This window comes from Varanus komodoensis, unplaced genomic scaffold, assembly GCF_004798865.1.
Source record: "Varanus komodoensis strain SLA01 unplaced genomic scaffold, ASM479886v1 scaffold1, whole genome shotgun sequence".
Lineage (NCBI taxonomy): Eukaryota > Metazoa > Chordata > Lepidosauria > Squamata > Varanidae > Varanus > Varanus komodoensis.
In genome coordinates this window covers 34,869,032-34,896,074 of record NW_025335268.1, presented here as the reverse complement: position 1 = coordinate 34,896,074, position 27,043 = coordinate 34,869,032, and the positions used below count along the sequence as shown (strand labels likewise).

At 40.2% G+C, this 27,043-nt stretch overlaps 2 protein-coding genes across 2 annotated transcripts in view; one reads left to right on the top strand and one right to left on the bottom strand.

Moving 5' to 3' along the window:
• Nucleotides 1-6,589: 6,589 nt before the first annotated feature.
• On the bottom strand, nucleotides 6,590-12,953 carry DYNLT1 (dynein light chain Tctex-type 1). The gene is made up of 5 exons (XM_044421925.1): nucleotides 12,827-12,953; nucleotides 11,343-11,384; nucleotides 7,871-7,994; nucleotides 7,530-7,607; nucleotides 6,590-6,984 (listed from the first exon to the last, which is right to left on the bottom strand). Exons 1-5 carry the CDS (start codon nucleotides 12,851-12,853, stop codon nucleotides 6,914-6,916), a joined length of 342 nt encoding a protein of 113 aa, XP_044277860.1. The 5' UTR covers nucleotides 12,854-12,953; the 3' UTR covers nucleotides 6,590-6,913.
• A 3,558-nt stretch (nucleotides 12,954-16,511) lies between these two features.
• Nucleotides 16,512-27,043, top strand: part of SYTL3 (synaptotagmin like 3) — a 34,223-nt gene continuing 23,691 nt past the window's right edge. The window contains exons 1-3 of the mRNA XM_044421912.1: nucleotides 16,512-16,711; nucleotides 22,672-23,239; nucleotides 25,246-25,461. Coding sequence (XP_044277847.1) covers nucleotides 23,130-23,239; nucleotides 25,246-25,461 — 326 coding nt within the window. The 5' untranslated portion in view covers nucleotides 16,512-16,711; nucleotides 22,672-23,129. The remainder of the gene's footprint in view (nucleotides 16,712-22,671; nucleotides 23,240-25,245; nucleotides 25,462-27,043) is intronic.

Genomic DNA, 27,043 nt, shown 5'->3' with positions numbered 1-27,043 from the left:
GTATAGTTCTTCTGTGTAATCTTGCCACCTCTTCTTAAACTCCTCTGCCTCTGTTAGGTCCCTGCCATTTTGGTCCTTTATCATGCCCACCTTTGCATGAAATGTTCCCTTCATATCTCCAATTTTCTTGAAGAGATCTCTGGTCCTCCCTATTCTATTGTTTTCTTCTATTTCTTTGCACTGTTCATTTGAGAAGGCATTCTTATCTCTTCTAGCTGTTCTCTGGAATTCTGCATTCAATTGTTTCTACCTTTCTCCCTTGCCTTTCACTTCCCTTCTTTCCTGAGCTATATGTAAAGCTTCCTCAGACAGCCATTTTGCTTTCTTTGGGATGGTTTTAGTTGCTGCCTCTTGGACAATGTTGCGAACCTCCGTCCATAGTTCTAAAATGTCGATGTTCAGTCTTGTCATCTCTTGTTTGACCACATCCAGCTTACCTTGATTCATGGATCTTACATTCCAGGTTCCTATGGAGTATAGATCTTTGCAGCATCAAACTCTCCTTTCACCACCAGATACATCAGCAACTGAGTGTCCTTTCGGCTTTGACCCAGTCGCTTCATTCTTTCTGGTGCTACTAGTACTAGCCCTCTGCTCTTCCCCAGTAGCATATTGGACACCTTCCGACCTGAGGGACTCATCTTCCGGCGTCATATCTTTTTCCCTTTTTGTACTGTCCATCGGGTTTTCATGGCAAAGCTACTGGAGTGGGTTGCCATTTCCTTCTTCAATGGATCACATTTTGTCAGAGCTCTCTGCTATGACCTGTCCGTCTTGGGTGACCCTGCATGGCATAGCTCATAGCTTCATTGAGTAACGCAAGCCCCTTTGCTACATGAAGGGTATGTCATAAAACACTGGAAAAGCAGATGTACTTTTCTTAATTTTTATACCTCTTTTTGTTGACTCCTAATAATCATGTAGAAAAATTGTACTACTTTGTCTTTTGGTGTGAATGTTATTAACATTATTTTCTAAGTTTTTGAATATCTATTTTTACTTACCATGGTTCCAAATCTACTTCTTCCCCTTAATTCTAGAAACAATAAATTGCTGCATAATTTTTTAAATTAAACATCTTTAAAGCATGTTGAACCTTAGGAATGTAATACTACTTTAACTTTTGATGTGGTGAGGTTTGCCATGCAATTATAATTGCTTCTTCCCCCACAAATCCCACTGAATTGGACTAGGAGCAAAAGTGCAGCTTCCTTCTCTTTCCATTTTCTACTAAGGATGGATGTGCTCCCTCCAGCATGCCTGCCACCTCTGCTTTTGCTGAGCGGTGCATGAGTGGCTCCTTCATAAGTTTCTGAGTATGTCATCCAGACTCTGACCACTGGCTTGTGTAGGGACTAAACAGCCCATGTTAAATCCAGACTTTCTCCTGATTGCTTCCAATAACTCGTGGGTGGTTTAACCCATGAACTCTTGTTGCATGAGAACTGGCATAGTATTTGGATCCGTTGTGTGTGTGTGTGTGTGTGGGGGGGTGTTTCTTTGTTTTTCCACTTGCAAAATATTTCTGCTTCCCTTTCAAACTAACCAGTTTTGCTTACTGGGCTCTACAATGATTTGATACTTAACTAATAACTAGAGCACAGTCTAGCCAGAATTATTTAAATATGTCCTGATTTTTCTGGGACAATTAAGCACTTTTTAAATCTCTCTTAGGCCAGTAAGAAGTACTTAACTCTGGCTGCATTACAATGTGTGATTTTGTAAAAGATCAACATCATTTTTTTAAATGAAAATATTTTAACTTTAAAGTCTTAAGGTACAGACTTAAGATTTGCAGTCTTAGTTTTTTTGAGCTGTTCATTAGACAAAAGCTTTAAATGGTGTGGGATGATACTAGGCACTACTTTTTTTCCCTTTCTCTGTTAATATTCAAATTCTTGACATAGAGTTGAACCAACTGCACTTTGATTCAAAAACCTCTCCCAGGATGCAAGTGTTTTACTGCTTTTCCTCATATGAATGGCTATACATTTTAAAATGTCACAGTGTAATTGTGAAAGCTCAGAACAAAACTACGGGAATAAGGAATGGTTTCTTTATTGCAAATGCCAAAAATACAAGGAGGTAGCGATGTTCTGTGATGAAACCCTGAGTTGTCATTTACTCTTCATGTCCAGTTGAGAGATGGCACTATTTTCAGGCTTATTAAATTGTGAGTTAGAACACTTACCCATGGATGTGGTTGGATTTAGCAGGATGTAAAAAGTTCTGTATGAATACTGTGTGAACAGAATGCTGGATTAGCTTAGACCATGGTCTGATCCAACATGGCTGCTCTTAAATTCTTTTGCTCTAAACCAAGGCTTTTGACAAAGAGTTATTTGGAGGCCTGGTTCTTTACCCTGCAGTTGGCTGAGGAAGATGTTGATGCAAGTGCCTTTTGTTATGATGTTTAGTTTGGTTCCATAAATAGTTGCTAAACAATTAATTACACTTTTGGGTGAACTTAAGCTAGAACCTCATCACATCAAATAAGCAATCCTCAGTAAATAATTGCAAAAATAATTCGGCTACAGTGGAAGAAATTAGCACCATATAGAAAACAGAAGGGTTTTGTTACAGAAAACATTGCTGAGTTTGTGTTGAGGATTTTCACTTGATGAAGTAGCTTCTGTGATGAGTGTTCAAAGTCCTGTTTAGTGTACTGCTGGTGCAAAAGTCTTCTTTAATGTGCCCTCCTTCCCGTACCTTCTCTAGCTATAGAAAACACAAACACTGCCTGCTCCAAGTATGTGACATGCTAAGGAACATGTCTAGTTTAGATACATTCCTTTCTTACCCGTGTTTACGATGGCTCTCTTTTGTCTTACCAGTTGTCACAGCACTGTAAACCTATCTGTGGCAAAGTATCTGAAGATGTAAATTGTTAGTCCTACAATGTGATGGTCTTGAATTTAGACATTCAGTGTCAGTAAAGCCAACAGAGAGCATAATGAAGGTTGAATTTAATGTAGTCCAGCTTGAATTGTTAAGGGGGATTAGCTGTTAAGGAGGAAGTCCCAGCCTCTCAAGAGACAGTGTTAATATTTAAATTATTAAATATTTCAGTGCCACTGGCTTCCCTAGTAATGGGGACTGGGGACCCTTTAACTTCCCTCTTGCCTACACTGCCTGTTTGCTGCTGCTTTCTTCCGGAGTAGTTGTGTTCTGCCAAGTCAGGGATTATGTAGTGGAGGAAGACAATGTCATACTGCCATGTATCCAATCCCTGGGGTTGAGAAGGTAACTTTATACCAAAATTGTTGCAGATATTTCAAAATGGTTGAAAGTGAAACTTTCGTAGTACTGCCAAAACATTAATGAAAAATTTTGGCTTAGCCCTAAATGTAACTCAGTTCATTATTTCTGGGAGCAAGAAATTTGTGTTGAGACACAATGAAAGACTGGTGTAGCAAGAGATTTGTAGCCTAATCCTATACATGTCTACTCAGAAGCAAATCCCATTGGGTTCAATGGGACTTACTCCCATATTAGGGGTAGAGGATTGTAGAGGGGACAGAGCCAAAAGACAATTGTTTTGTCTTTGCAAACTTTGCAGATTGTTGCATTTGTGTTTTCCTGTGCATTGCATTTTTAACTCTTATGTTTCAAGTAATTGATATAACATTGTACAACTGAACTCAGCATTTGTACATAGTACTTCATGTAAAATGAAGTGAATCTCTAGAAAATATTTTATAAAGCAAGTGGCTAGAGCATTTTTAAAGTGAACATTCATGTTAATGAGAAGCTGTATATACCATTTTGCTTTTTGAGAGGCATTGCATGGTTTATCATGTGTCATCTTAATGCTTCAGTGACTATGCTGTTTGTTACGATGAGTCACCAGGAATCTTGGAAATTACTTTCCTGAGCATGAATATAAGAGCAAAATTCAAGTTTACTTTTAGTGAACACTGAGTGCTGAAATGCTTTAGAGACTGTGCATAATAAAATCAGTGTTCAACATGTTCTTAATAAACTTTTATACATAATCTCTGTACCTGTCTCAACTGTATTCTTGCTGCACACAATAAATAGAACCTCTTATTTTTCACTTGTGCATATGTAAAACCGTCCAACAGTATGCAACACTAGTTAAAACTGTCCTGGCAACAATGAAACTGCAGTAGATCTGTTGCTAACTTTTTTAATTTATTGGGTTTGATGGAAGCAGATAAATGGCATTTGCTTGTTCTAAAATGCAAAACTGTTAAACTACTCAGATTTTTAGCGGGTAAGTTTCTACACTAATTCTATCTATCTGTCTAAAGCTTTTGTATGCCGTCCTGTTCTACAAGATCTCAGGACTAGTGCTATCTGAACCATTAGCTGGCAAGAAGAAATCCAGCAAAAAAAAAAACCCCTTTTGATGTAGTCAAATTTGATAAGGACACCATCCAATCTGAAGGCCTGTTACCTTCCATATTTGAGGATTACAGCAATCCAATGGAGCACATGATTGCAGAGTTAATCCTTGTCTTCACATTCCTCTCACCCTCCAAAACATGTAAATAGCTGATTTCAGCCATCTTTTTCCACCCTTGTTCATGAGGAGTGGAGGCTGAAGCACTGCTGGACTTCCTCCTGTCAGAGAACAGGCTCTCCTTTCCCCTCATCCTGCCTCCCCAGTGATGGCTCTGAAGTTGCACTGAAGCCCAGAGCTGCAGTGGAAAGAACTGCACCAGCTGTACGGGCAGAGAAGACCTCAGAGCACTTTTTTGAGGTTGGAGCCAGGGCTTTGAGGTCTTCTGTCTGCAGCTGGTAGCCATAGGATTCTGCCTTAAGTCAACTAATCAAAACCAGTATTTAAAAATGAGTGCATTCTTTCAATAAGGTAAGAATGCTTTAAGATCCAGAAAAATGTCCCTAAAAATCTGAGCATTTCCAGTTTTGTGGTCTTCAGAACATGCAGCATGTAAAACACATTTCCATGCATGCTATATGCTGGCAAGATAAAGCCCACCATTGTAATCTGGTTTGCATAATTGTGTGGTCCTGTATATGACCATATTTAATATTCAAGCCACAACTTGTGCCTTCCAAACCTAAAAGGGGATTTAAAAAAAAAACCGGTTAAACAGCCATCAAGTAACCCATTGCCTCTTCTTGGTTTGACTATTCAAGAACTTATTGAGAATACTGCAGTCTGATATGGCTTAAAGGAGCCATGGTGGGCTGCAGTGATAATGCAGAAGAGATCAATATGTGCCCTTTGTATGAAATACTGAAAAGCAAATATAGGACTTCCAAACCTTTTTGGGTCAGCTGGGATAGCTGGAATTCTGCTAGGCAAACTGGCTGGGCCAGAGCTACTTTAAGGTGGTCATTCAGGTAGCAGCCACACCAGGGGGCAGAAGCAGCAGAGAACAGAATTCTAACAGGAGGCTGTTGGTAGCTACTAGTCTTTCTGGCTATGTACTACTTTGTTTACCGGAGGCAGCATGCCTGTATACACAAGTTGCTGAGGAGCTTGGGCAGGCAGATGTCTAGTACCCATCTTGCTCAAGGGATCCTGTGTAGTTGGTTTGCCACCATGTGAACAGCATGTTGAACTGGATGGACTACTAGTCTGATCCAGCATGGCTTACTTTCTTCAGTAATAGAACACTGCTGCTGGAACCTGCGTGCAGATAGGCATCTGAACCCATTCTCTACCAACTAAGGCAAAAAAAGGGGGGGAGGTCTAAAATCTGAGAAATTTAGCCATAGATGGCTAATGGTGTCTGGAAGACTTGAAGCAGGTAAATAAAGTCAAAGGCTTGCATGTAAGCTATTTTGAATCATTGCACAGGCTTATGTATGCTAGAAAATGCATTGGAAGGAAAGTACTGCTTTCTGGCAGTATTTTGGGTATATGGAGTATTTACAGCTCAGCATTCAGAGAATGTCTTGTTCAGCTTCCTGCTGGATTAGGAAGTTGACTTAAAAGTTTATAATGAATGATTGGCTGGTATAAGTCCTGTGTCAATACTGGGAACCCAGAATGAACCATCAAACGTTCACTGTTCTTTCTCTTAGTGAGACTGCTTCTATAAATTAAGGCACACCAGAAATTTGTACAGCATTTGAATTTTTTGTTTCTGTTTGGGCCAATTAGTAAATTGCATTTTCAGAATGTGAAAAACAAAACACTATTTTCTGCAGTCAACTAGGTTGTGGACTATCTTTCAACTCTTGAGCCAGTAGTAGAGGAAGATCTTTGCATTCAGCACCTTCTTCCCCTACACCTTTTTTATTCACATTGTCCCCAAAAGATTTAATATTTTTCAGTAAAATTGTCTTAGGTCATTTACAGTTGTCCAACTCATACTCATATTAGATCATTCTAAATGTTTCAGCTTAGAGTAAATCTGCACTTTTATGTGGGAGTTTTAAGATACCCAGCTACCTGATTTAACCTGTTGGAGTGATGCCAGTTCTGTAATTTCAATACGTCTAAGGGCACAAGGAAGCCCTGAAAAGTGCTGGGGAGTTAGACAGGAGATAGGCACAACTCAAAATCATCAGTATTTCAAAATTATTAGGATCAGGGTACTAATAGCATATGGTTAGTCTCTAGTATGAGTACACATATAAGCAACGCTTGCTCAGAACTTCAATAATTTAATAACAAACAAAACTATAAAGTGTGAAAATTAGTCTTATTCAAACCAGTCTGAGTAAAGCTGAAGAACTGCAGCAATTTCAGGTTTTAGCACCTTGAGAAAGAGTCCTTAGTGAGTTAAGACAGAGAGTGCTTTGATATGGATAAGGGGTGATGTAGTAAAGTAACAGCACAGAAACTGCTCTCTCATTTTCTCATTGGAAGAAATTAGTAACTCTTAAAAACAAAATTGTTCATTGATTTCACAGTTTTAGTGGACTTGTGAAATGGAAGTGATGACACAAAGGCTGAAGAATTCCAAGGCGATCATATTGCAAGTCCAAAGGCACTGACAATACAGTACATAGTCTTGTTCTCCCATCTCACAGTGCAGGTTCCTGCAAAGATGATAATTTAGTTAGTGTGGCAGCAGAACACATACAAAAAATACATCGGTCTATCAAATTTAGAGCCACATAGTTAAGATGTGTGGAATAAAGCTGCCTATATAAACAGTATGGTTATTTTTGCCTCATGTGCTATACCATGTTTGTTAAATTTTGATCAAAGCCATTTTAGCAGAAGGCCGACAAACTTCTCATAATCCAGGAGTGCGAAAACTGAAGCCATCTGACCAGCACACAACCAAAGCCAGACATACTTTATAGTTTTGTAGTAATCTAAAGGTTTAGCACAAGACTTCTATCGTCTATTCTGGGACAATAAAAGAGCAGTAGTGCAACTCTGAACATACTTATAAGTAAATTTCCTATTCAATGGTGCTAATTCTCAAGTTTAACACATATAGGATCACAGCCTATATTACTTGTAACAGTACAACTTGCCCCTTGCATATGTGTGCCAAAACAGCTTTCAGACTTGCACAAATACCAAAGAAACATTTCAGTGGAGAAGCTAAGAGAAAATAAGAATATTCTCGTACCATCAGCGGAGTTGTCCCAGAAACAAGAGCTTGCTGTATGAAGTCCAGCACCGTTCTTTTGCATAATAACACAGGTCACTGTAAATTGCAGAAGACCAGAGAGCCGTTAGGAAAGAGATGCAGTCATTGCACGAGCTACACATTAACATCCATGTCTGCTTTTTGGCCTTAAAATCATGTTCTATAATATCACTTTTTGTGACTTACAGATCGCAGCAGTTTTGAGATTGCTTACTAAGGGAATTCCCCCAGCCCACAATTTCTGCTTTAGGCTTAAATCATCAGTTTTACTCGAAACCATTTCTATCCTATCAAGAGTAAACAGAAAGTCATTCACTTACCAACATATTTGAATGGTTTCCCCAGCTTTGTTAGCTGACTTAGAATTTGCTCTACGACACTTGTAGTCCATTGGTTCACTTTGCTGTGCAGATATGCATTACCACCTATTGTCCCTTCTATTGCCTGCAAATGAAAAGTGGTTCATCTTTCCATCATACTAAGGAATTCTAATTTTTAAATAGCATGTTTAAATAAATGCATTAATTTCAAATTCTCAAATCAGCACGCAAATGATTTCCATACAACACTGACTACAAAAGTGACTCTAATGCATACCAAAGCTCCAAAATAAATTGCCATATTAATGAATCAAACTGTTTGAGTTGACATCTTTTGAGTGGTTTCCCTACTTTGGCTCAGTCTTATTGCAAACGAAGAACTACAGTGGTAGCTCGGCTCACGAATGCCTCAGTTCACGACCGAATCGGGTTGCGAACAGAAATTTCAGAAAAAAATTTCCTCAGGCTGCAAACTCTGCATCGGGTGGCGATCGCACTTGTCTTCCCTGCATGGGCACGATTGCGGTTGTGCTTGGGGGTGGGGATGGCTGTGATCGTGCTGGGGGGGGGGGGAGAGATTTATTGTTCTTTGTCACTTTGTTTCACATTTTTGTGATTTTAAAAAAATGGTTACAGAATGGATTAATCTAATTTACATTGAACCTTTTGGGGAAATTTGACTTGGCTCATGACCAATTTGGGTTGTGACCAAAGTTGTGGAATGGATTAATTTCATGAGCCAAGGTACCACTGTATGACCTTCATGATGAAGGGGAAGTACAAGCTGAAAGAGCAGAATGGAAACTCATGATTGATAGGCAAATGGTCAAGGATCATCTAATCGGGTCGAGTTCAGATCTCAAGGGCTCCACCCCAGTCATAAAGGTGTTGGCAGAAGAACTCTCAGAACCACTGTCTATTATCTTTGAGAAATCATGGAGAACAGAAGAAGTGCCAGATGACTGGAAAAGGGCTACTGTTGTCCCCATCTTCAAGAAAGGGGGAAAAAAGAACCTGGGAACTACAGGCCAGTCAGTCTGACATCAATCCCTGGGAAGATTCTGAAGCAAATAATAAAGCAGTCAGTCAGCAAACACCTTGAAAACAATGCAGTGATTACTAGAAGCCAACATGAATACCTCAAGAACAAATCCTGCCAGACTAATTTCATTTTTTGATTGGGTAACCACCCTGATGGACTGTGGGAATGCTGAGGACATAATCTAGTTTGACTTAAGCAAAACATTTGACAAAGTGCCCCGCAACATCCTGATTAGCAAACTAGCAAAAAAGGCCTTCTTGGTGGTTATGCCCCATCTCTGGAATAGGTTCTCTAGAAAGGTACACCTGGCTCCATCATTGTCATCATTCCAGCACCAGGCAGACATATCTTTTCTCTGGCTATCTGAATAGCTGATTAGAGTTAAATTCTGATTTTAACTTGACTATACCTTATACTTCTACCTTAATTCTAATTTTATTTAAAAATTTACATATTTTGTTTCTTTACATTTTTTGCATTTTAATGTTAATGTTCCATTTTATAGATTTTAAAAATGTATTAACTGTTTTGTAAGCTGCTCAGAGAATCCAATTGTGGGCTATTGTAGCAGCATATAAAGTGAAACAATAAACAAACCAACAAAAAACAGGTGGATCTACAGTTGGCTACAGAATTTGACAGCACTCGAGCATATTAACATAGCATTCAAATGTGCATGTGGGGGTTTTGCACAAGCTCAACAAGTCACCAATTGCAACTCTGCTTAACAAAAATGCCATGCACATTCTGCTCTGTAACCCATAGAGTGTATCTGGTGAACACTCAAAAGCCTCCAGCAGCTGTCAGGAAAGTTGCCACAACACAGGATTAGTAAACAAGGTATGGCACCTTGGCAACTCTTTAAGTACGGTACATTTGCCCTAATCTACCAATCACACTGATTCTATAGTTACAAGTCACTAGCAATTTATTTCTGAAGCTGGAATTTAATGGAACAAATCAGCCCACTCCATTTATTTATTTATTTAAAGTTTTTATATGCCCTCCCCATTGCTACACAGCCTCGGGGCGGCTCACAACATAAATTAAACTAATAGAATAACATTTACAATTACAATTTACAATTGAAACTTGGAAACACACTGGCTGCATAATTAAAACTATAAATATTAAAGATTATTAAAATACTGTTTGAATAAAAAGGTCTTGGCCTGGTGCCGAAAAACAAATAATGACAGCGCCAGGCGGACCTCTCTGGGGCGCGCATTCCACAGATGGGGCGCCACCGCAGAGAAGGCCCTCCTCCGGGTACTTTGCTTCCTAGTATCTCTTACGGAGGGCTCCCGGAGGAGAGCCCCTGCTGCCAATCTCAAGGGGCGGGAGGGCAAATATGGCCACGTTTAAGCCAGAGAACGAATATTAAGGAATGAATTCACTGATATCACAGCTGCAACCCAAGTACATTCAATTAGCTTGAAGATTAGGCTAGATGTCAGCTCATATTACATGAGAAAAGTTCTACACTGGGTTGCTAATAATTAAGGGGGCAATCAAAGCGCATGTTAGGATAGCAGAAGTCCACATGCATGCATGTACATCCCATAAAATGAAAAAGCCTGGAAATGGAGAAAGGGTCATTCTGCTAGTACACAGAGAGCTACTCATAAAATGTGCAACTGTCTAACCTTCAGGCATCCCCCTTCCCCCTCATTCTCCTGGGCTACAGCTCTATTCAGGAGCTGTGGCCCAGGAGCACTGACTTTCTGTGTAGCGCTGTTGCAAGGCTATGCGGATTGCTGTGGGAAGGAAAGGGGGAGGAAATCTGCTTCTGGAAAACCTCTTCCCTGGAATGGCACTGAATGGAACCCACAAAGATTTCCCACCCACTTCTTCTCCCTATAGCCCCCTCCCTACAGTCCCTGAAAAGCCATGGCTGAATATCAGTGGAATTTCTTACAACGTTAATAACTGGAGGGTGGAAATTCAGCTGCACCTTTTACCACTGCCTAAGCATACAAGCTGTTATTTTGGTCCTAATCCTCTTTTATTTGTGGAAGTAGCCATGTTTACTGTCTAGAGCTTTATCACCATAGCACAATCTGATCCAGGCCACACATTTGCACTGTTCAGAACACTGGAATGCATGCTGAGTCAATATCACCTTGAACTATCTCAGACAAAATTGCTTATTTGAACAGGACTCCATTAGCTCAATTTGCATACATCAGTTTTTAGAGCAGTATTTTAAATACTGCATCCTGTGATGCACAATTACAGTTTCTTGAGATACAAGGTGATAGTACCTTGTCAATACATGAGCTTATTCTTACAATTTAGTGCAAAGTGTATTTTTCACAGTGCCAATATGATTTATTTACCTTTTTCAAGGGAACTGAAAGAGAATATGGCAGATGCAATTGTGTATATGAAATTCCATTATTGTAAAGAGTGGCAGAAATGCTAACCTACCTCTTTTATGATGTTGCTTACTTCATCCACAACGAATGCAGTCTTTAAAAAAAATCAGAAATAACATTTAAAATAAATGTGCAACTTGCACTGTTCAAAAGTGACAAAAAGCAAAGTAATGTTCCAAATATTTACTAGGTATTATTACATACCTGAGCATCTAACAGCTTGCTTCTACTGAATTAGACATATTACCATAGATCATAAGAGGACCGGGTGATTTGCTAGTGATTGTAGCAAACCTAAGCACTCAGACAGAAATATGTTTCATAGCTCCATATGCTTAACATCCCTTCAAGTGTATTTAAGAAAGTGATTGCAAACACACATGGGTGCTGGTTTAGGGAGCACATACAAGGCCATGGCTGATTTTTTGAGAACCTATCCATAGAGGTAAACAAAGGCCTTTCTGGTGTCCATGCACAAATACATTCTAAACCCCTTCCTGTAAACATCAGCCATCTCATTGCTTTGACCCAACAGGATTCTCACATTCCAAATAGAAGTTCCTGCCTTGCACAAAATGGTGTATGTGGGATTTATCTCCTGTTTTGCAAAGATGACTTTAGAACAAACCCTGACTCTTAATTCAAGTGCACAGAGGGCTGATGTTCTTTTAGCCCGCACACATGCATCTTCTACCCATACATTTATCATATACAGTGAATAATGACATCAACCACCTAAGGTCCCAGCTTCAGTCCACAGCATTTCCAGCAAGGGCAGGAAAAATGCCTGAAACCCGAAGTGCCTCTGCCAGTCAGTGACAACAATGGGCTAGATGGAGTAATTGCTGGACAAGTATGGAAAGCTCTCAAGTATTCACTACTACTAGCTCTATTGATAATATACTAGCAGAATCCCACACTTGCACAATGTCAGTAGTACCTAGCGTGACAAGTGTCCTGAACACCCCATTGCGCAAGCAAGTGCACTTTTTTCTGTTTTCCTTTCCACTCATGGAACAGGTTGCCAACAGTTCATGGCAAGGTACAACAGTTCAAATTCAGACTTCTTTACGGAAGGAGCTCTATCAAGAGGTGGACAGCCTGCTCTACATGCTGAAGGTCCAATTCCGGGCTTCTCCAGCGAGGGCAGGAGAAATGTCTGCCTGAAACCCTCTTCCAAACAGTGCAGACAATAATGGGCTAGAGAAAGACCAAAGGTCTGAGGTTGTATAAAGTAGCTCCCGACGTTTCTAACGCATATCTCGGCTGGCGCGGCATCACCGGGGCTTTAGCGAGAGGCATTCAATGGGAGACGTCCCGGGGTAGAAAGGATTGAGACGAGCAGGCGACCGAGGGATGCGAGATATTGGATGCGAATGAATGGAGCGATCGGGACGTGGAGTAACAATGGGGATGGGGGCGGGTCCTGACCGGGGCGGTTGCCCGGCATAGCTCGCTCAGCAACGCCTGCTGGAAATAACGGGCCAGAACGACGTGCCGCGTCTTCCCTCCGCAGCCGTGCCCAAGAGACGTTACCTCCTCTGCGGACTGGAGCTCATCCATCGTCGCTCTCTTTGCAGAGGCTTCTGGGGCTGCCCCGACTCCAGCCACCCACCGCGACCGTTACGAAGGCGCATGCGCACCGGGCCCTCAAGCCGCGTCGGCCGAAACGTCTCTTCTCCTTTCTCTCTGGCTACGGCGAATGCGCAGGGCGTCGCCAGGCTCTCAACCAATCACGCGACGCAGACGAGCCTAGCGGAAACTCGGCGGCGCTCCCCCAGTGCGCCTCGCGCTTGCGTGAGCGGTTGGGGGATGGCCGGCTGGCTTCTGTGCACGAGAGTGGTGTGGAAAACGCCCTCAGACTCTTTCTTTCCTGGCGTGCTTCTCGCGATGAGCTGTGGAGCAGTGTGAACGACCGCAGCGAAAGTCAGAGTAGACTCGCGTCTCCCGTGTGGCTTAGGGCACTATTTTTACATTATTTCAGCGCTGCGTTTGAAGGTCTGCATGAAAGCGCATGGACTCTAGGTTGAACGCCAGTTTTAGAGTGGGAAAGGGTTAAGGAGACCGCGGAGGTGGCACATCAGCGAAAATGGGCCGTCGGCTCGCGTTCCGAGTTGCAATTAAATATATTTTTTAAAATTGTTGCTGGAAATCCAAAACAGCCACGGGCCTAATTTCCATTGCAGTATTTTTAAGCACTACTTAACCCGTCTTCATTAGTGTACAAAAGTGTGGGACAAAAGCCTAAAAAAAAATCCGTCGTGCTTCCCAAGGCGCCTGCGCAATGAGTCGCGTCGTCGTCTCCCTGGTGCTGGCCTATTCGCGGGTCTCTATGGTAACAGCCTCACGCGAAAATCAACAAAAGAGGCTTGTGGCACTTGAAAAGACCACCCCAGGCTATTAGCTGTTGCTGTGAATTCCTAGTTGGGCAACGAATTTATTTATCTGCCTCTCTTGTCATGGTAACTTGGCAAACACGGGCCTAGAGGAACTTGCATTTGCCAAGATTATATGTAGTTCAATCGTTTGCTCGCATCCTCGGACATTTGCAGGACCATCAGCCCAAGGCACACTCAGTTCGTTTTCAGTCACTACCACCAATCTCATTCATACAGCTGGGCCTTCACGTTCGCAGAAATTAGGAGCAGGAACTCTGTGAAACTGGAAATTTGGAAAACCACAAATGTCTCTAGGAAACCCTCAAACCTTAACTCTTAAAAACTGTTGACCATATGCATACTGAATTATCCCTTGTTTTCATTTCCGACCTTGGTCTGATCCAGCAGGACTCCCCTTCTTCATTTATTACAGCCCAAAGCAGTGTCTCGAAAGTTGCATCCTGGTACATGCATTTTATACCCTAGGTAACCAATTAGGTCACCTAATACACTTCTAATGCATCAATGTAGCCACACCCCCACTGCAGTTAGCTTCAAAGAGTCTTTTCTTCTGTCAGGACCAGACATTTCCCATGTCTTTCTTATCTGCTCGAGATTCACACAGGCTTGCCATGTTCCTACTCCCTGCACATTTGCAACTTTCATGGTGGCTAGAACCAGTTTCCACTGTCCCTTTCATTACTGTATTCAAGGTCAGGCTAGCATGTTAACTGTGGGTTACACAAAGCTCATTTTGTTCTTATCTGCCCACCCTTCTGGGACAGCATAACTGTGATGTTTTTACTATGTGGACTTCCTGTGGCCAACTACTTTTGGGGCCTTCCTCTGGCCAATTATTTTTGGGGTGTTTTGGGCTGCTGCAATTGGCAACACACTGTATTGCCAAAGCCCACCAGACACTTGATGCTATCCTGCCCCACTCTTCCCCAGTTGTACTATGGTACAAAATTCTGTAAACAGTTATGGGGAGGATGAGAAAATACAGCCATTGATTGGTCAGGTCACAAAACACCAAATGTTATCCCTTTTCTTTGGTTCCTACAGGACAAAGATGTTAAAGGCCACAGATTCTCCAACTTTGTTCTCCCCATTTTTGGGAGGGGTGTTGTGAGCTAGGTGTTCCCTCCCAGCCAAACAGACTTCCCAGCACTTCTTGTAAGTCTTTGTTCTACATAGACGACTCTAGGCATCCATGAGCCTCTGAGCATACACAAAGAGACGTTGAACCCTCTCTCCCCCCCTCTACTCAAAGCTTTACTTACGAACCCTTCAGGGCCTGTCTCTGGAAGGAGGAGCACTGTGGAACTGGACATGCCTGCATCTACACCCTAATTGGGCCACCCTGCAGCTGTGATGATAGGCCCTCGGGTCCACATCTTCAGGAGGCTGGTATTCTTCATCTGAGAGATTACCCATTTGCAAATCTCCTCCCTCCCATCCTTTGTAGGCTTCATTCCCACAGGTGGGAGAGAGACTGGGCCCCATGGGTGTCCTTGAACTTTTGTCCAGAACAGCCTCAGACTGATATTGAGAGATTGAGGCTGCAGGTGCAGGCCTGTCCTTTACCACAACAATTCTGTTATCAGAGTGTGAGCTCTGAGCCTCATCTGGTTCAGCCAACTCCACATCATCCTCAGAGTCTGAGCTCTCAGTCCCACCAAAACAGGCCACTTCTCATGCGTACCTGGGAATCTCATCAGAGCATGCACGCATGGCAAGGGGTATCTGCTGGTGAAGTGGTTCAAGCAGAAAAGGTACAGGCAGATTCACCTACTGATGTGTGATACATCATTACAGAAGATTGACACTTCATGTAGTAAGAGTGTATGTAGAATAGTTCCTCTGGTTGTTGTTCACCTGTTGCAGTATTTATTGCTCTGCTTGCAAATAGTTTTGAAGTAAGGATGGAGATTAACTACTGATATATTCATATGGAATTCCTGGGATGCCAAATAGACAGACCTATCATTATCGTATGTTAACATGTTGCTGTGCTGTGCCATCAAGTCATATCCAACCCTATAAATGAATGCCCTCTGAATTGGCCTGTCCTTGATGTCCCTGCTCAGTTCTTGTAAATTCAAGGCTGTGGCTTTCTTTATGGAATCAATCCATCTTCCTCCTCCTCTTCTCTCTTTTAACTTTTCCAACCATTGTCTTCTCCAATGAGTCTTTCCATCTCCATTAAGTCATGCCTGTGCAGAAAAAGGCAATGGCAAAACACTTCTCAGTATTGCTAACTTGTAAAGCCTATGATGAAGGAATCCAACATGTCAACATGACAGAAGGTCTAAAGACAAACACACCAAAATTCTATTCATATAAAGACCTGAGTTTGGACTGAAATTGAAAAGCTTGTACAGAAAGGAGTATGTCTAGTGAGGTTTGATAGCCTGTGTCATTATTTGAAGTAGAACCTCCAATTCAGACATTTTTAGATTTTGAGTGAGGGATGAATTTGTACCTAATCTTACAAGAAAGATAGCTGGTTAGACTTTTGCTATCTTAACTACATCTTGGACCCTTAAGATGTGCATTCACACTAATAAAACAATGTAAGCATAATTTGTTTACAATCATGCAATACACTGTCCCCCGGATGTGCCCTGGGTAAAAAGCCCTGTAATTTCTAGAAAACGGTTCTTAGTTTTTTCATTCTGAATCTTTGCGGAAGTTGAGGTTTTCAGTATTGCGTATTATCTAACGAAAGCAAGAGAATAGTTATGCATAAGTAGAATATTTAACAGCTTCTATACTTCCTGGGGTAACTTAGCGGTTTCAAGTACGCTCAAGTTTGGCTTTGCTTTTTCTCTCAGGGAGCTGTTTCCTTCCATACCACTAAACATTTAAAGCCTCTCTTTAATAGCAAATTACATTAGTGGTAATTACTTCTGATGCAGATGACTGAAGGATATGAGCTTCTCTGTGTCAAACTTAGGCCCAGCAAGAAGGAAGCAGATTTATGATAGCAATTTTTCTTCAATGAAATGAATGTCCTGAACCACTTTTTCTACAGAAAAAGGTAAGTGTGTTTTTCCTAACAGAGAAGAAAAGTAGATAATTTTTCACACAATTGTTGCTTAGATGTTCACAAGTTAAGTGCCTTACATTAATTTCATGTTTGTGATTACTGACTGTATTTTGTTCTCCTACTCTAGAGAGGACATGCTGTTTTCAGGAGTCACTGAATTAACAGTAGAACCTCAAAGTATATTGCATTTTTTTCCATTAATTAATATACAAAAGCTAATACAGTACTGTTTAAAAGCACTGCTAATATTATTCATAAATCTTAAATGTGAAAAGCTAAGTCAGGTACTTCCAACAAAAGGACATTATTTGCGGCTTCATTTTTTTATTTGCTAGTATACTCTATATGAATTTGTCATTCACATTACTGATCAGGTAAGGATGATAAAACACTGCAGCTGCATTTATTCAGTGCCTTTTAAAGATGCACTTCTACAAGAAGCCATTGTGAGTTTCTGTGGTATAATGTAGTGTCTACTGCTATGAATTGTGAACCTGAAGGTTTCTAATTCAGATCTTGCCTCAGCTAAAAATCCATTAGGTAGGCTTACTCTTAGGCAAGGTGTGATTCTTAACCTCAGGCTTTTATGGAAAGGAAGAATAATATTGGCCAACCTTTATCAAGATTATTGAAGTAATGCATTTGGAACACTTTTACCATTCAGCTGCCAGGAATTTTGAGACCATTCGTTACTGCACAAAGGATGCCCATTTCTGTTGTCTTTATTGTCAGGCAAATACCCATCACATAAAATTGTAATCCGGTATTTTTTTAAATTAAAGCCAATCTTTTACTGACCTTATAGAGAACATTTAACTCCATTGTGTCCTTCAGTCTGAGAAACTTATAAAGCAATGAGCTGGAGTGTCAGTACATGAATTTCTCTTTATAGTAGGTTCCCAAATTAAATGGATATTTGGTAGTTAACTGTACTTTGAGAGAGAGGTACATAAAAACACTTCCAGAACTTGAACTTTAGAGATTTGGCTGATTCCTTGATATTTCTGAACGAAGACTAGCCAGCAGTGGGGAATCTTAGGAGTTGAATCTGTCTAACCATGCTTAAAATTGCTCTTATCCCATGATTTTGCAGTAGGTCATCCTTAGCTGATCAACAGTATACACAACTGGGCCAACTCTGCTCCTTTCACCTTGCTGTGATTTAGGATTTGCCAGCATATATCTGTGTTTAGTTGGTTTGTTAAATGAGGGTAGCTGAGTACCTTTTTCAGGCAGAAGAGTGTTCCATGGATTTAAAAAACAAATTCCATTCTTAACAAAGGCTTTCTGTGAGAAAGTGTATTAAAATATATACATGAAACATATGTTGATGTAGATTTGCTTTAGTTTCTTTAAAAAGTAGGGACTTATGTCGCTGATATTGGTAATGTGAAATGATGCATCACAAGCTACTCATGGCTTCCTTCCTCTTTACTCTCTAATACTGCAAACCTCAAACCTTTTACTTCTGAGAAGTTTCATCACTATTTGACAGTAAGTGATTTCAGACTCTAGCCTGTGCCTTCAAGTGTTTCAGAAATAGCTACTTAAGCCCAGTAATATATAATTATAATCTATTTATATAATAAAATAAGTTCTGTTATTTTTAAGGCTCCTTTGTTTTTAAAACATAAATAGCTCATTTATCATGAAATTATATAATAAGCTTTTTAAAGATTAATAAAACATTCAGAAAACTTTGGACTGAGTCCTTAGAATTCCTTATATAATTATTCCTTATAATTAACTTACCATCAGCTTGGCATGGTATGTTGCAAGTGAGCCTGGTTTAAAGACTGCATTAACACTGCACTGCCATATTTAAACACGAAGTCTTGTATACCTTGTTTTTGGTGGTGTTGTGAGTGCTAGAATATTTTTGATTTGACAACATGTTTTGATATGTTTGCTGCTAAGGAGTAAAAGACGACACATACCACTCCCAAACTGCAAGAAGGAATGATCTTCTGGCTCAGTTTTTAGTGCCATCAGTCAAGGCAAAGAGCTGTATTTTTTACATTAACTGACAGACTCAGGACCATACTTTGGCTTTGGTCAGAATCACATTGCACACACAATGGGTGTGTTTATATAATACATTAATCCATCCTGCAAATAAGCTATGCTGTGCAGATAATTTGTGGAACAATCCATGGTGCACCTGGCAAATGATTTGGCTTACTGTGGCTTGTTTTCCCACTCCTTCTCCTCAAGCTAGTATTCCAGTATCCTTCCTGGGAGAATCTGTTTTGCTTCCCACTTCTAATTGCATGCCTTTTCATTTGCCACCACTATATATACAAGGTGTGTCCAGAAAGTAATGAGAATGATACTTTAAAAATCCTTTTATTGAAAAATTTTACAAGTGAACATTATTTCCTTCAAAGTATACACCTTTTTATTTATTTTTTTATTTATATCCTGCCTTTTTTCTACAAAGGGCTCAAGGCAGCTTACATCTCCTCCTCCATCTTATCCCCACAACAACAACCCTGTGAGGTAGGCTGGACTGAGAGTCTGTGACTGGCCCAAAGTCACCCAGTTGGCTCCATGGCTGAGCAGAGACTAGAACCCAGATCGTCTGAGTCCCAGTCCCATGCTCTTAACCACTACACCACACTGGCTCTCACCTTGTGAGGGTACAGAACACTCCCAGCAATTTTTGCATTCTTCATAGCATCCCTGGAAGTCTTCAAGTGGGATGGCATTTGGAGTGTGCATAGTGGCTCTTTGGACGTTATCCACACTACCAAAATGGTGTCCTTTCAAACCATTCTCCATCTTTGGGAGTATGAAAAAGTTGTAAGGAGCCAAGTCGGGGCTGTAGGGTGGATGGAGAAGCACTGTGATGTGTTTTTCAGCCAAAAGGTCTGACAGCCAAAGTATTGTGACTCAGTGTGTTGTTCTGAACAGACCTTATGCATCCACATTCTGTTCCTTTTTTGACGAAGAGGGGCATCCTGGTCATTGTTTGTCTTCAATACTTTCTCATCCTTACTTGAAGGCCGTGTGCCATCAGTACACTTGTGCAGATGATAGTGCAGCTTCTCCATAAGCTGTTCTCCCCATTTCCAAATGTTTCTGATGCTCTTTTACCCAACTTCGCCCGAAATTTTATTGCGTACTGTTGTTCCAAACTCACTTGCATTTTTCTTAATACAAGGCACTTGAACAGAGTGTCACAAAAAAGAATGGCTTGATTCTGACAGGGCCGGACTGCAATGGATCAGTGTTCTAACATATACCTGGCACCCCACCCCAAGTGACCTCAGCCCGCTTCTCCCTTTTTGAGCATAGGAACTTCATGCTCACTTTCTGGACATACCTCATATATGTGTATATGTGTGTGTGCATGCTCATGGAAGTGTGCACACTTCAAAAATGCAATTAGATCATTTTACTTGGCCTCTGAAAATTGCATGACTGTGTTTGTCACATTTTGATTATAATTATAGCTTGTCTTTCATAGATGCACCAATGTGCAGTTATAGCTATCTGATATGCGCAGTGTTGCCTTGTCAATGGCCTTGTAAGTTTCAGTTGTCAAAGGGAGCAGAATGTGATAGATAACACACATGGAAATAGAGAGGCTGAGTTTGCATACAGGGTAATTTGTACATAGTTGCTTGCTGACAGGTATTTAGCCATCAACAAAAAAGTAAAAGGGAAAAGGCAGTAGTGACAATCTCCCTTAGCAGTGTAATCTTCTGGCTTTAAAGTGACAAACTAAGCACCTCTGTTTTTTCAGCACATTCCTGAGTCTCCAGCAAGGGGTGATGTTAACCACCCCCAGCACACACTTTTTAAACTCTCCTTTTCAGAGCACTTACTTCTGCAGTTACCATGTTCCCTGACAGTCCACAAATCACATTTTGGAGGGACTGAGAAATAATATCTGGAAAATAAGCAGAGGGGAACTGTGTCCCTCTTTAAGGGCAGGGCAATGAATGGAGGGGAGATCTGTGCACCTTCATCAAGTGCTCCAATATCTCAAGTTACTTGCCAGCCATTAAATTTGCATCTATTCACACAAATATTCCTGGTGGTTAAAAACAAAAAGAAAAAAACCTTAAGGCAGAATGGGATGGAGAAAATAGGACACCTGCACCAGTGGTACTTACACTCACTTCTCCACTTGGGTACCCATTAATTTGATCCCATTCAGTATCCTCCCCAAAGTTTCATTTGGAACTGTTAGGAAACTGCAGCAGCCATGGCAGTAAGGATACTATCAGGTTTGTGTGGAGAATGGTATTGCAATGGTAGAAGACAGTAAGAACTTCTGGTTCAACTCTTAAAAGCCACAGCATTGGGTTACTGAGGGTATGATATCGTCACTACCCCCTTTTGGAGTATGTAATCCCCCCTCCCCCTCCCAGTTTTCAATCCATAGGCAATTCACAACTTGAGATCGCACACAAATATGCTGCCTTCTTATCAGTTTCCATGTACTGCTCTTTGCTGCTTCTGACAGCTGAAACTTACAAAGGCATTGACAAAGCAGGACTACCAACAATAATTTTTTGTTAAAATGACACAGTCGCAAAATTTTCTGGGGCCAAAAAAATGTTTAAAAAGAACCTAATTACACTTGTTTAAAGCTCCAGGAAAGAAACAAAAAAATTCAGCAGAGAACATACTTCTTTTTTAAGGTGGTGAATCAGTGATGGTCACTCAAAAGTGCCACTTAGTCATTGGAGGAGGAGCGGTCAGTGGTGGCAGCAAAAGGCAAGATTGCAAAGAACAATGGGGTTTTGCTGCTCTTACTGAGCGATTTGTTAACTGTTCCCCACTGTCTACAGTGAATTGTTCTCCCGTGTTTAGATGACAGGACAATCGTGGATTGAACAACCCTTAAAACAAATGATGGATTATCAGGGTGGCTTGTCACCCCAATATATGCTATATTGTGAGAAGCAGTTTGGGTTCACATGACACAACCACCCACAATGGCTAGGTATTCATAATGGGTTACTGTGTCATGTGAACTCAGTCATTTGCTTCTACCCTGTACCTCCCAAATTCTGATGCTACCTCTGGAGATTGATAGGGAAGCCTGCCTTACATCTGGAAAGTGCCAGATGAAGAGTGATCTTTCCATCAGTTACAGCCTACTTGTATTTCCTTTTTATGGCTGTTTTGGCCAACATTCTCCATGTTTACAGTAGGTTTTTATTTAAAAGTGGTGTCATCTATACGTATATGTGTGCATGAGTTTTTCTATTCACTTTATATGCACACTTAGCTAACTTATGAGCTGGTATTAGTGCATAATGTCAGAAAGAAAACACAATCTTGATTTTGTGTGGAATTTTGTGTTGTTAGTGGTAACCGCATTGGCTGCACAAGAAACCCTTTTTGCTGCCTTTATAGACACAAGTGAGACATGATTCAGATATGATGCCTGTTAGCTATTAAGACATATAAATGATTGATCTAAAAAGAGAGTATATAGAGCATCTGGCCTTCACCACATACTAGTTTTATGTTTCACTTTGATGGGATAAGAGGAGGATCAAGGAGCAAGCAGAGGAGTATGTATTTTAGTTAAGGTGTCTTTATATTTGCAATTGTCTTCTGGGTAATCTCAGAATTTCTTGGTTCTTTTTACTGATTTGTTAATTTTATTGTTTTTTTATTAAATGTTTCATGATTCACATAAGGCAAAATGGCTTCTATGCAATCCTGTGGGTTCTTTTTAAAGAGGGAGGCAGATAATTTGCAGCAGAATAAGCACTATGATGGGTCGTAGTGCTTATTGTATTGTAATGAGACTGAGACAGATTAATTATATTTCAGAGCTTGGCTATGATTGGATAATGCTTATGAAATATGTCAGAAAGTGTGTGTTCTTATTTTCAGTAGAATTCAGAACTAGCAATGGTTCTTCAAAATTAGTAAAAGAGAAGTTTTGGCAAGTAAAGTTTTCTTTTTTTTCCCTTTCTCCATAGGTCTTGCAAGTTACAATCTTCCCCCAAGTAATGTCCTAATATGGAATTCCTGACATTACCACAAAATAGGATTTCTCCCTCTTTTTCCTGGATAGTTTGAAATGTGCCCCAAATTTCTTGGCAGAATTTTTGATCGCGACCAAACTCTTACTGTTTTATCAGTTTAGAAGCTACCTGCAGCAGATTGGGAGCCTGAAATCCCTCTGATTACAGGAGACAGTGGACAATTGTTGCTCAACACAGCAAGTATGTTCAGTTGGTGGTGTGATTGTGGAAATGCTTTTCAGCCCTCTTGAAAAGTATGACACAACGCTGATGAAAGGAAGACACAGGAAATTAAAAGTGATCCAAGATCTTTTGATTGCCAAACCGTATCACAAGACTTCAGCAAAACCCACCTTTTGTAGGGGTGCAGGGGAAGATCAAGAGTTGAACTATTGTGAATAAAAGGAGAGAAAATGTCTGAGGATTTTGATCTCAGCTTACTTAAAGGACTGGAGCAAGGTGTTATTTTGGATGTCTTATATCGTGACCAGATTCTGAGAAAGGTAGATGAAGAAAGAATAAGGTATGTTGCTGTTTTAAAATATGTTGTGTGGTTGTTTGTTCCTATTTTGTTTTGTTTTATATTTTTCTCATCTTTTCTAAAGCTTTCTTCTCAGATTCTTAGCTAGACTACTTATTGCTGAAAACTTGCAGACAGATTTTTATTAATTGATGCATTATATATTCCTTGTGCTAAGAACTAAAATTTAATTCCAACTGTTTCACAGCAAGCATTAGGATCCTACATGTTAGATCCCCCATCAATTTTTCTGTTATTTCAGATAAATAGTCCTGTTAATCACTAATGTAACAACAATTCTATTTCAATATGTTAGAAAACTCCCTAGTAGATTTATCCAAATAACTATTTAAAAATTAGAGAAGAAGGAAAGAAGCAAACCTCAGACACTCTTCTCCTGAGGACAGTTATTTCAGTATAAAATTTAAGTGCATAGAAAAAACATTTTGATTTTATTTCTACATGATTTGAAATATTTTACCTCAAAAGCAACATTACACCATCAGAAGCAAAACATAAAATCAAATAAAGCAGAACTAATAATTAAACAACATCTTAAGTGTTTCTTGGCATTCTTTTAAAAAGCTAGTTAAATAAAAATTCACACTTCAGCATAAAAGACTAAAAACCATCTAAAAGCTGCTGAGAAGGCACGAACATTTGGGCCCACCAATCTAATTGCTGCTGACAGTTGGAAATCAGCAAATCTCCCACAGCCAATCATAATACTCAGGCAGGTGTGTACTGGTGCAGGAAGTCTCTCTACTAACTTGAGACTTCTCTGCATAAGGCTTTTACCTGTCACTGTATTTAAGTGTCTAGTTCCACCTTCCTTGCTGGATTAAGATTGGCTCCTTTACACAACCACAAAATGGAGCTGTGGTGTATCAGAATTGTGTAATATGCAAATTTTTCACTGCACTATTTCTAAATATTACATTTTCCTTGATTTAAAAAACGTTGCAGAAATGGTTGCAAAGCACAGGAAAGGTCCTGGAGGTCAACCAGCCCCGAACTAATGTGAATGAGAAATCAGAACTGCATAATAAATTTCTCATGTAGAAAACCTCTTATCTCAAAGCATTTATGGTTTTAAAAGTCAGCAGCCTGGGACCAATGAGTGCAAAATTGATGTAATATGCTTCAGGTGCCTTGCCCTTCCTGAATTCAGGCTTCTACATTCTGCAATAGCTGAAACTTCTGAACTCTCTCCAAAGGCAGTTCCATGTAAAGTTAACTGCAGTAATTCAATCTGGATATAGACATAGGGTTTACACAAGTAACTGAGATAAGACCCTTAACATCCAAATATGGGTTGTAGATGGTGTACCAATCTCAGCTGGTAAAGGGCAGTCCTGACTACTTCAGCTACCTGCTTCTCCACAGAGAACCCAAAACCCGATGGGACCACCAAACTGCAAATTTAGACTTCCAAAACAAGAGTATTCCACAGCTAGAACCAATTAAATGCTTAAATTCATATTTCTTCCTTTCTGGTTCTTGTTGGGATTAAATTTGTAGCCCATATCATTACAAACAAAAAACAAGAACACCCAATCAGGGATTCTGTAGGTTCCCTGTGATCAGCTGGTGGAAATGCAAGGTAGAGCTGTGTATACCAGTAGACTAATAAAGCTCTAGTCCAGACTCCTAGATTACTTTCCTCACTGGATTCAGGTTGATATGCAAAAGCACAGGAGAAAGGATAGAGTTTTGGGTACAGGTCAGAAAAGAAAGCCAGACTGGATGGGATGCCAGTAATCAGTATTATCTAAGAATGGAATAAATGTTTGGTAATTACTTAGGACCATGGGTTCAAGTTTAATTTATTCAGTAGAGGGGTTGATCTCTTTTATCCTCAGGTAATCTTGGTTGTCCCAATTACAATATATTAAGTATGAAAGTGTTTCTGTTAAATTACCTAGAGAATGCTGTATTATTGATCGTTCTAGAGAAAATATATTTTTGCAGTACCCAATTTTGTTTTACTTTTTCCTGGCTGGGAACAGAAAAATGAAAACACAGCTGCAGCAACGTCAGTGGAAAGGGGCAAAAAGTGCAAGCTCTGAATATCAGAAAAAGTCGTGTGCCCGTTGTCAAAAGTCTCTTGGTGTGTTGTTCAGTAGAGGCGCAGTGTGCAGTGGCTGCAGTCATCAAGTATGCACTGGATGTCGTGTCAAACTGAATCCCTACCATTGGAAGTGCACTTTCTGCTATGCTCATGAGTAAGGAATTCTACTGAAATTGCTCAAAAGCAGTATTTCAGTTTTCATTGGTTATTCATTGGTTGCTTTCTGAAATTAAAAAGGCAGAGTCAGCTTATTTGTTGGTTGGGAATGTATATCTTGAAGACTTGGTCAGCAGGAAATACAGGGCTGTGAGGTGCTGAAAAGGAAGAAAAGGCAACACATGTTTTTTAGGGAGCGGGGAGGCAAATGGCATGATCTGAACAAGGGAAGCCGTATACAGCCCTCAGGAGAAAGGGAAAGCAAAGGGCACAGTCTAGATAGTGTTGATTTATTATAGATTTAAATTTATTTTCAGCATAAAAAATGTCTCTGTTCACAAGAACTGGAGTCCACATTAGATAAACAGCATGACTTTTCAAAAGTAAATAGGAATAGGGATCCCCAGCCTGTTTTGGAATATTTGAGAGGACAAACAGGTTTTAACTCTTTGTACGACACTGTGATCTCAACTCAGATAATTGATCCCTCCACACAAGCCCATTTTTATATTTTTCCCATATAAAAATAGCACCTCCCTGACATGAAAAGCTATCATATTAGAAAAAGTATTTTAGCCAGATTTCTCCTAGCATTATGCTTTTCCGATACAAGGTATGCCTTTTTCTTTCAAATAAGGAAACTCTGCCTCTACTCTTACATAGTATAATTCAGAAAGGACATGTTCTCCACATTGGAAGCAGCTATAAATCAACCCAAAGAAATCTTTCAAGAGCCATCTAAGGTCTAGTTTGCAGGACCAAACTATACATCATGTGGGAGATCCATATGGGATCTCCCAGCATCATTTCCTGTTCCAAAAGGCTGTAGGAAGAGCATGGATTTGTGTCAGGTTTATGACTAAGGGAAGAAGTTTGAAGCCTCTTGGAATGGATTGCACCAGAAAATTGGGTTGAATCTTTAAACCTGTATTCCTCAGCCTTAACTGAAATCACCTACCCACTCATGACTGATTTACACAAATGAAAAAGTCACTGCAAATCAAAAACATCATGATTTGTTTAGTCCATGAAATGATTAATTTGTGGGTGAATTCAAATGGAAGACTCCTAGGGCCACCACTTATTTTCTCTTACTCTGCAGGAACAGAATTTAGACTTGCATAGGTAAGAATAACATTTTGGATAGAAAAAGAAAAGTTCTAGTGATGTGGTATAGACATAATGTTTGTCAGGATCTTAACCATGATTAAAAGATCAGGAGCTCCCTGCAGTCCCCTGTGCACTTTTACTGTTCTAACTCCCCAACCCTAACCCTTTACTTCTTCAGTATGAATTATTGTAAAATATAAAAACTGCACTAAGATTAATGTTAATTATGGTTAGCTTAAACTAAGGCTTACAAACCAGCTTTAAACTCTGGTTTCTAACTAAACTGTAGCCATTCAGGCCTTAACATTCTTTATGGGCTCAAAGCGTCATCAAGAAAGAAAGCTGATTCTCAAGGAGCTGCACTCCATACCCATCACTGTCAGTGTCTGGTGCATGGGCAGCTGACTAACTGGCAGGGGCACCAGGAGTCAGGCAACCAGGTTAGGGCTCAAGGTTCAATCTAAATCATA

Bases quoted from the DNA above. Each gene is read 5' to 3' on its own strand.
- DYNLT1 (XM_044421925.1), bottom strand. From the start codon at position 12,853: ATGGATGAGCTCCAGTCCGCAGAGGAG. The intron at 11,385-12,826 runs GTAACGTCTCTT...TTTTTTTTAAAG, and splicing joins AGCTCCAGTCCGCAGAGGAG to ACTGCATTCGTTGTGGATGA. The intron at 6,985-7,529 runs GTACGAGAATAT...TCATCTTTGCAG, and splicing joins CTGGGACAACTCCGCTGATG to GAACCTGCACTGTGAGATGG.